General features: G+C 60.1%; 1 protein-coding gene across 1 annotated transcript; it reads left to right on the forward strand.

Annotated features, from left to right (window-relative positions):
- The first annotated feature begins 968 nt into the window (after window positions 1-968).
- Window positions 969-2,843, forward strand: NXPH3 (neurexophilin 3). The gene is made up of 2 exons (XM_041426248.1): window positions 969-1,077; window positions 2,041-2,843. Exons 1-2 carry the CDS (start codon window positions 1,021-1,023, stop codon window positions 2,764-2,766), a joined length of 783 nt encoding a protein of 260 aa, XP_041282182.1. The 5' UTR covers window positions 969-1,020; the 3' UTR covers window positions 2,767-2,843.
- The last annotated feature ends 6,205 nt before the right edge of the window (window positions 2,844-9,048 follow it).

The raw sequence follows: 9,048 nt of genomic DNA on the forward strand, positions 1-9,048 counted from the left end.
TTCTCCTCAGGGCGGGAGAATGCCGGGTTTGATCCCAGTCCTGCCCACGGGAAGTTAATTCCCGGTATTCCAACTTCTCCTGAAAGGTGGGAAAAGGAGAACTGCTGCCCTCCATGGGCTAAAAGCCATCACAGATCCCAAACCTGCGGCCTCTGGCTCCTCTCTGAGGGATCCCTGCCATTCCTTTGTGGATAAACCGAGGTGACCGAGGGCTTTTGCCTTTCCCTGGGGTGGGGGGACGGGGCCGAGCCGCCCCCCGAGGGCGATGCCGGTGACAAGGACAGAGCCGGGACCCCGGCGGGTCCCCCGTGTCCCCCCACCCAGTCCCTCCGGTTCTCCCATTTCTGCCCCAGCCTGGGCCGGTTCTCCCGAGGGAGCGATGGGGACTTTGCCAGAGCCCCAGAGACCCCCCCAATCCCCCAGAGACCCCCTCGGGGGGCTCTGCTGGGCCGCGGGCACCAAAGGGTTACTCCGGAGGTGCCGCTCGGCCCCGGCACCTGGCGGGAGCGGGGCTGGAGCGAGCAGGGATGGAGCGAGCAGGGATGGAGCGAGCCGGGGATGGAGCGGAGTTTCCCTGAGCGGGCGGGGGAGCGGAGGGGCGGCCGAGGGGGGAGGCGGGAGCGGGGCTGGAGCGGGGCTGGAGCGAGCAGGGATGGAGCGAGCCGGGGATGGAGCGGAGTTTCCCTGAGCGGGCGGGGGAGCGGAGGGGCGGCCGAGGGGGCCGGGAGGCGGAGGGGCGGGCAGGGGGACAGGGGAGGGGACAGCCAAGGGGACACGGGGACGGCAGCGGCCGCAGGTGAAGCCGCCGCGCCTCGCCCGGAGCGGCCCCGCGGGGCGGGAGCTGCCGGGGCCACCATGGGCCGGGGGGGGCCCTAGGGAGCCGCTTGGCAGGGGGACCCCCCCTTCCCCTCGCTGACGCCGGAGGAGAAGGGAGGGAAAGACGGAAAAAGGAGGAAAATCCCGGCGAAACCCTCCCCAAAGCGGAGCCGCGGAGAAGGCGGCGGCGGCGGCGGCTGGAAAATGAATCTTCCTCGGAGCTGCGTCCTCCTCCTCCTCCAGGGCAGCATCGCGCTGCTGGTGAGCGCCGGGAGGGCAGGGCAGGGGGGACGGGGGCTGCGGGAGTCGGGGGTCGCGCAGCCACGGGGATGGGGCGTGCGGGCAGCCGGCAGCGAGCCCCAAAGCCGTCCCCGCATCCCCGCCCGCCCCCGGGAAAAAAAAACGCGTCCCAAAACTTCTGTTATTTGGCCGCGGGGAGCGGGCAGGGCTGGCCGGGAGAAGGCTCCGGATCAGCCCAGAAATCCGCACCCCCAGCCCCGGGAGGGCTCGGGCAGAGTTGGGGCCGGGCCGGCTCCGGGCTCCGCTTCCCGGCGCTTCCTCTGCCTCCCGCTGCCTCCCCGGCCAGGTCAGCCCCGGGGTGCCCGAGGCGTTTGGGGGTCCCCCAGCCCCGGGCGATGAGGCTGCAGCCCCCGCGGGTGCTCCCAGCCCCCCCTGCAGCCCCTGGATCTGGCGGTTTGGGGGTTCCGGGGGGCGCAGCTGGCAGAGGAGCCCGGGGCAGCTCCCCGGGTGACAACTCCGCTCTGCTGTCCCTTGTCGAGCGTCCTCCCCCTGCCCCCGGTGTCCCCTGGGGGCACAAGGGGTGCAGGAGCTGTGCCCCGAGCCGGCAGAGAGCGAAGCGGAGCCATCCCGGCTCCTCGCAGCCATTCCCGGAGCGCCGGGAGGGAGGAGAGCGGGAGATGCCGCTGCCCGAGGGGAAACAGGGAACAGAACGAAGGGGAAAGGGGGGAGCGAGGCTGGGGAAGGGGCTGGGCAGGGGGAACACTGGGGAAGGGACTGGCAGGGCTGGGTGACACTGAGGAAGGGGCTGGCAGGGCTGGGTGACACTGGAGAAGGGGCTGGCAGGGCTTGGTGGCCCTGGGGAAGGGGCTGGCAGGGCTCGGTGGCCCTGGGGAAGGGGCTGGCAGAGCTTGGTGACACTGAGGAAGGGGCTGGCAGGGCTCGGTGCCGCCCCCAGCCCGCAGCTCCTCCATCCCCCCCTCCCAGGTGTCCTGCGCTCCAGAGGAACCCGGCAAAGCAGCGGATCCAGGCGAGCCCCGGGCCCGCGGCAGAGCCCCGAAGCTGCTGGAGCTGCTCTCCCCAAAGCCCCTCCCGAGCCTGAGCCCGGCCCCGCCGCACAGCCGGACCCCGCCGGGGCCGGGCAGCGGCTCCCGGGGGCTCGGGGCATCCCTGGAGAACCGGGCCGGGCGGGACCCGGGCCCGCGGGCACAGCGGGAGCCGCGGCCGGCCCCGGGCGGGCTGCAGAAGCTTTTCGGCTGGGGAGACTTTTACTCCAACATCAAGACGGTGAAGCTGAACCTGCTGATCACGGGCAAGGTGGTGGATCACGGCAACGGCAGCGTCAACGTCTTCTTCCAGCACAACTCCACGGGCCACGGCAACATCTCCGTGAGCCTCGTGCCGCCCAGCAAGGCCGTGCAGTTCGACCTGGAGCAGCAAATCTTCATCGAGGCCAAGGAGTCCAAGGTGTTCAACTGCCGAGTGGAGTCGGAGCAGGTGGCCCGGGCCAGGAAAACCTCGCTGTGCACCTTCGACCCGGCCAAGACGTGCTCGCAGGAGCACACGCAGAGCCGCGCCGCGTGGCTGTGCTCGCAGCCCTTCCGCGCCGTGTGCGTCTACATCACCTTCTACAGCAGCGACTACCGCCTGGTGCAGAAGGTGTGTCCCGACTACAACAACCACAGCCGCCGGCCCTACTTCCCCTCGGGATGAGCCCCGGGCTGCGATTCCCGGGCTGCGATTCCCGGGATTCCCCGGGCTGCCATTCCCGAGATTCCCCGGGCAGTGATTCCCGGGCTGCGATTCCCGAGATTCCCCGGGCTGCCATTCCCGGGTTGCGATTCCTGGGGCAGCGATTCCCGCCATTCCCGGGCAGAGATTCCCGGAATTCCCCGGGTTGCGATTCCTGGGATTCCCTGGGCAGAAATTCCCGGGATTCCCCGGACAGAGATTCCCGGGCAGCGATTCCGGGGACAGCAATTCCTGCCATTCCCGGGCAGCAATTCCCGGGCCACGATTCCTGGGCAGCAATTCTCGGGATTCCCGGAGCCACGATTCCCGGGCAGAGATTCCCGGGATGCAATTCCCGGGCAGAGATTCCCGGGGCAGCGATTCCCGGGATTCCCTGGCCATGATTCCCGGGGTTCTGCAGGCACCGGGGGCGGGGGGAAGGGATGGGGGTGGCTTTGGATCAGGGAATGCTCCCTGGAAACCGCAGGTGTGGGAGGAAGAGGAGGATCTCCCGTTTTCCCCGGCGGGAAGAGCGGCGGCCCCGGGGTCAGCAGAGGCCGGGATGGGGAGCCAGGGCTGGATTTGGGATGTGGAACAGGACCAAGAGCCACGGCCGGGACTCGAGTTCCTCAGTGCAATAAGGGATCGGCCCGGACTGGGGTTGGTCATTCCTAAAGAGGGCTCCGGAGGAAGGGTCGCAGCCCCTGGAGACCGGGAAGAGCTCGGGAAAGGGGGAAAAGCCACCTGCAGGTGCCACTGTCCCCGGGCACCCCCCAGACCCCGGCTCTGCAGGAGCTGGGGGGGAGTTCTCCCATCCCAAAGGCTCCCGGGATGGGCAGGGGGGGCTCGGAGCTGCATTCCCGGGAGGAGCAATCCCGGCGGAGCGGGCCCGGTGTGTGGGCACAGGAGGGATCCACCGGCTCCCGCGGGGGCTCATTCACGCCCTGCTTCCCCTCCCTCCCCTCCCTGATCCCTGCCGGACCCCTGCCCGGATCCCAGTCCCGATCCCTGCCCAGTCCCGACCCCTGCCCCGCTCCCGGTGCCGCCGTTCCCGGGCAGAGGGGTGGGATCGGGAGCAGCTCAGGGCCGGGATTTCATTCCCAGGGAAGGAACGGGAATGCCCCGCGCCGCCCCGGGCAGGGAATAAAGAGCTCACGGTGGCACCGAGGCAGAGCCGGAGTTTTTTTGTGGAAGTGTCGGCAGGGAGAGGGAAAACAAAGCCTGGGGGTGGGAATGATGGGCACGATCCAGGCCCGAATCCAGCTCCTTCCTGGGAATGGGCTCCAGCTTTGGGCTGCCAGGACCTGGGCTCCCAGACTCCCTTTATGTGGGCATTCCCAATTTCCTCCCCTTCCCCAGGAATCCAAACCTCAGGCTCCCATTTTTGTGGTATTCCCAATTTCCTCCCCTTCCCCAGACATCTGGTTTCAGTCTCTCACCTATTTGGGCATTCCCAGCTCCCGGGTATTCCCAATCTCCTCCCCTTCTCAGCCATCCAAATTTCAGGCTCCTATTTTTGGGGCATTCCCAACCTCCTCCCCTTCCCAGCCATCCAAACTTCCGTCTCCCACTTCCACTGGCACATTCCCTCCTCCAGAAAAGACCAAAAAAAGCCACTTCCCTTCTGTTTCCCCCCACATTCCCTGAATCCAGAGCACCAGGCCAACTCCAAAAATTCCTTCCCACCCTCACAGGACAGGCCCTGCCCCGGAGCAGGGTTTGTACTTCCCAAAATTTGTTTATTCCCAAAATAAATCCCTTCTCCAGAGCTCTGGGAGGGCTTTGCTGGCTGCTGGCAGAGTTTCAGGATGAGCTCCCACATCCAGCCAGGAGCTGCTTCCCAAAACCCAGGGAGCCTCCAAAATCCATGAGGAGACTTTTCCTCACAAAAGTTGGGAAAAGCTCTGGGAGATTTCACCTTTCCAGGAAATAACGGGAGCGAGGTTTGGATTGAGGAGGGGAGGGAGGGGGAAATGTGGGGAACTAAAAACATTCCCGAAGGACTCAGGTTTGTGGGAGGGAGGAGACACAAAAATCGTTAAAATCTCATTGAGGCGACACCAAAAAGAAACGAAAATAATAAAAAATCCCAGCACAAAAGTTGGAGAAATTGCAGAGAATCGCGGCCGGGAGAAGCCCCGGGAGCAGGAGGAGGCTCCAAGGATGCGCGGCTGCCGGAGGGATGGGAGCGCCGTTTCTAAGGAGACCAGGACGGGCCATTATTCCAGCCTGGAGAGGAGAATTCCTGCTCCTGGAGCCGGGGAGGAGCTGCAGGACCAGCAACGCCCGGGGAAAAAATCCCCGCATCCCAAAAGCATTCCCGGAGCCGCAGGGGAGGCAAAGCGGGGCCGAGCTGGAATCCAGGAGTTATCCCAGATTTCCCGTCACAGCCAGATCCCAAAGCACGGCTGATGTCAAACATTCCCGGTTTTCCAGCCGGTTCTGGGATTGTTTTCCCTCCCATCCACGGCACAGGACAAAGCTCTCCTGGGAAGGAGCTGCCGCCACCAGCCTGTCCTCATCCATGGATTGTGCTCCTGTGGGGGAGGGAAAACCTTGGGAATCCCATCCCAAACCCTCTCCCAGCATTGGGGAGGGAGGGAGGGAGGGAGGGAGGGAGGGAGGGAAGGAGGGAAGGAGGGAAGGAAGGAAGGAAGGAAGNCTCGCTCAAGACATGAGGAAAGCCCGACCGAAGGAAGGAAGTAATGAAGGAAGGAAGGAAGGAAGGAAGGAAGGAAGGAAGGAAGGATTCCCAAAGGATTGGGATGCAATCCTGCAGGAAGAGGCTGGATGACTCCTGCCAGGTTTTCCATGGCTGCGGGGGCTTTTCCAGCTCCAGGGGCTCCTCCCGAGGGCTGCAGGAGGTGCCTGCATCCCCTGGGATCGGGGAGCAGCTCCTGGGAGTGCTGGAACCCCGCACGGAGCATCCCGGTGCTGCTGGGACCCACGGGCAGGAGAAGCAGCTGGATAACGGCAGAGGGAAGTTTGGCAGGATGGAAAACACAGTTCAGACCTGGAATCAAACAACAGGGAAAGCTGTCAAGGCCAGGAATGGAAAACTCATCCAGCCCCAGCCCAAATCCCTCCAGACTCCGAGGGCTCAGCAGAGAATTCCCAGCTCAGATCCCAGCCCTGCCTGCAGTGCAAACTCCTCAATAATTCAGGATGGGCTCGGGAGCCGCGGAACGCTCCCGGCTCCCGCGGGAACGGCTCCGAGAGGCTGGCATGGAGCAGCCCCCACCCCATTCCAGGGGGGCTCCCGGGCTGCTCCCGCTTCCCGTGGGATTGTGGTGACTGTGGGAACCCGGGAATGCCTCAGAGGATAGAGCAGGGAGGGGGGAAGGATGGCACATTCCCAGGTTTTTCCAATGTCTCTGTTCCAAACTGCGTCCAAAATGGCCACTTCCATCCAGGGGACTTCCCACGGGAGAGAAAATCCCACTGCGGGGGGAGAACAGCCCAGAGTGGGAGGGAGCCCCGAGGCTCTGGAATGTCGTGTCCTGTTCAGGAAAACACAATTCCAACGGCAAACCCAGGGAAGGGACAGCGCTGAAGGGATTCCTGATGGATTCTGTGCAGGGAATGATGGACAAAGAGGGGTGAGGCAGTGCCAGAGCACCCCGGGGCCCTGCTGTGCCTGGGGAGCAGTTTGGCATCTCCTGGTGTTTTCCAAACCTTTGGAATTGCAGCCTGGTTTTAACTCTGCTCCCTCTCCTCGCCGCAGGATCCAACACATCTCCCTGGATGCAGAAATCCAGCCTGGAATATTCCCATTCCCATCCCATTCCATCCCTGTTCTCATCCCATTCCCATTCCCAATCCCCATCCCATTCCCATTCTATTCCCATTCCTTTCCCATCCCCATTCCCATTCCCATCCCCATTCCCATCCCTGTTCTCATCCCATTCCCATTCCATTACCATCCCATTCCCATTCCTGTCCCCATTCCCATTCCCAATTCCCATCCCCATTCCATTCCCATCCCCATCCCCATTCCATCCCCATTCCCATCCCTATTCCCTTCCCATTCCCATCCCCATCCCCATCCCCATCCCATTCCCATTCCATCCCCATTCCCATCCCCATTCCATTCCCATTCCCATCCCCATCCCATTCCCATCCCATCCCCATTCCCATCCCCATTCCCATCCCATTTCCAATCCCCATTCCATTCCCGTCCCCATTTCCATTCCATCCCCATCCCCATCCCCATTCCCATCCCATACCATTCCCATCCCATCCCATCCCCATTCCCATTCCCATTCCCATTCCCATTCCCATTCCCATTCCCCTCCCATACCATTCCCATTCCCATCCCATTCCCACCTGCTCCCATCTCCAGCTGTTTTTTCCCAGGAGGAAGCAGAGCCACTCCTGGATTTCCCCTCATCCCGACGCTTCTCCCCTTGGATTTTCCCGGATTTTGGGATGCTCCAGCACTTTCCACGGACAGGGATTTGCCCATCCCAGCCCTGGGTCACAGCAAACGTCGGGATCTTTAATTAACGCCCTCCTTGGCTCGCCGGGCTCAGCCAGATGGAGCTTAATTTAATTAGGAGACTTTAATTACCCACAATGGCAGGGTTTCCAAACCACGGGCACGAGGTTTTGGGATCGGCCCCAATCCCCCCCGGAGCTGCCCACGGGATGCAGGGAATGCTGCTCACTGCTTTCCCAAAAACGGCTGGATCTGATCAGCATCCCAAGGAATTCTGGCCACACCCAAAAAAATCCATTGGGAAACTTTTCCACCCCCAAAATCCTCAGCAGGGGCTGTCCCAGTTCTCCCAGTTTGGCCAGTTTGTCCCCCACCAGCTGCAGGAAATCCTTGCCTCTCCTGCTGTTCCTGGGGGGATCTGGGATCCGGGGAGCTGCTGCTGGGAGCAAGAGGATGACAATAAAGAAATCAAGTGAAAATAATAAAAAACAATAAAATAATGTGTCAATATGGAATAAAAATTTTTAAAAAATTAAAATAAAAACTAAAATAAAAATAAAAAGAAAATAAAAATAACAACAACAATAATAATAATGGTAATAGTAGTAATAATAAAAATAATAATAAAATATTTTAAAAATAATAAAAATAATAAAAATGATGATGATGATAATAATAAAAATAATAATTCTTCCAAGAGGAGCCCTCGGTGCATCCTCTCCTCATTCCATGCCATAATTCCCCCTTCTTCTCCCTCAATTAACACAGCTCCTCCAGGGATTTGAATTATTCAGTCCCATGGATGGAATCCGATGGAAGGAGCAGCAAAAACTCCAATTCCACTTGAACCAAAACCGGGCTGGATTTCCCTGCCCACGCTTTGCCCAGGAAACTTCAAAAAGCCAAATCCTGCTCCTGCTTTATTTATCCAGTTTATTTTCCAAAAGCCTCCCAGGTCATTTATTTCCCCAATTATTTCGTGTGCTGCTCTTTTATTTTTCCCAGTTTCTTTTTCCTGCCCCACTCTCTCCCCCTTTTGGTTCATCCACAGCACCCCCAGCTTTAAATGAAATTAAATTAAAGTTAAATTTATATTTATATTTCAATTAAATTTAAATCAAACACACCCAAGAATCTGCGATTGCCAAATTTCCTGCAGCCTGAGCCTGGAACTGCAGCCAAGGAGCAAAGTGGGCAGCAGGTCAGGAAAGAACAAATAAACCCAACCAAACCCTCTCTAATTAAATGTCTTCCTATTAAATTTACTCCAAAAAAAGTCATTGGGAACTGGGGGGGATTTGGGACACCAGGATGGAGAGGAAGGAAAACGGAGGGAGAATTTCAGAGAATGAATCCCAGGAAGTGGAGAAAGCTTCAGAAATGGAATAAAAAGAAATTAAATCAAAAATTTGTTCCATTCCCTTTCGTGGGAGAGCTCCCACAGCCGGGAAAATCCTGCAGAAAACACCTGGGACAAACAGGGACAAACAGGGACAGCCAGGGACAAACAGGGACAAACAGGGACAAGCAGGGACAAGCAGGGACAAACAGGGACAAGCAGGGACAAACAGGGACAAGCAGGGACAAGCAGGGACAAACAGGGACAAACAGGGACAAGCAGGGACAGGGAAAAGGGCCCGGGTCTGGATGCTCCGAGGGGCTGGAGCTGGGAGCAGGGACAGGGCAGGGATCCAGGATCCATTCCAGGGGGATCCAGGGATCCATTCCTGGGGGATTCAGGGATCCAGGGATCCATTCCTGGGAGATTCAGGGATCCAGGGATCCTGGGAGATTCAGGGATCCAGGGATCGGTGGGGATCCAGGGA

This window comes from Onychostruthus taczanowskii, unplaced genomic scaffold (assembly GCF_017590055.1).
Source record: "Onychostruthus taczanowskii isolate IOZ18803 unplaced genomic scaffold, ASM1759005v1 scaffold91, whole genome shotgun sequence".
NCBI lineage: Eukaryota > Metazoa > Chordata > Aves > Passeriformes > Passeridae > Onychostruthus > Onychostruthus taczanowskii.

Excerpts from the sequence above, each read along its gene's own strand:
- NXPH3 (XM_041426248.1), top strand. The coding sequence starts at position 1,021 with ATGAATCTTCCTCGGAGCTGCGTCCTCCTCCTCCTCCAGGGCAGCATC. Across the intron at positions 1,078-2,040 it reads AGGGCAGCATCGCGCTGCTG|GTGTCCTGCGCTCCAGAGGA; the intron begins GTGAGCGCCGGG and ends CCCCCCTCCCAG.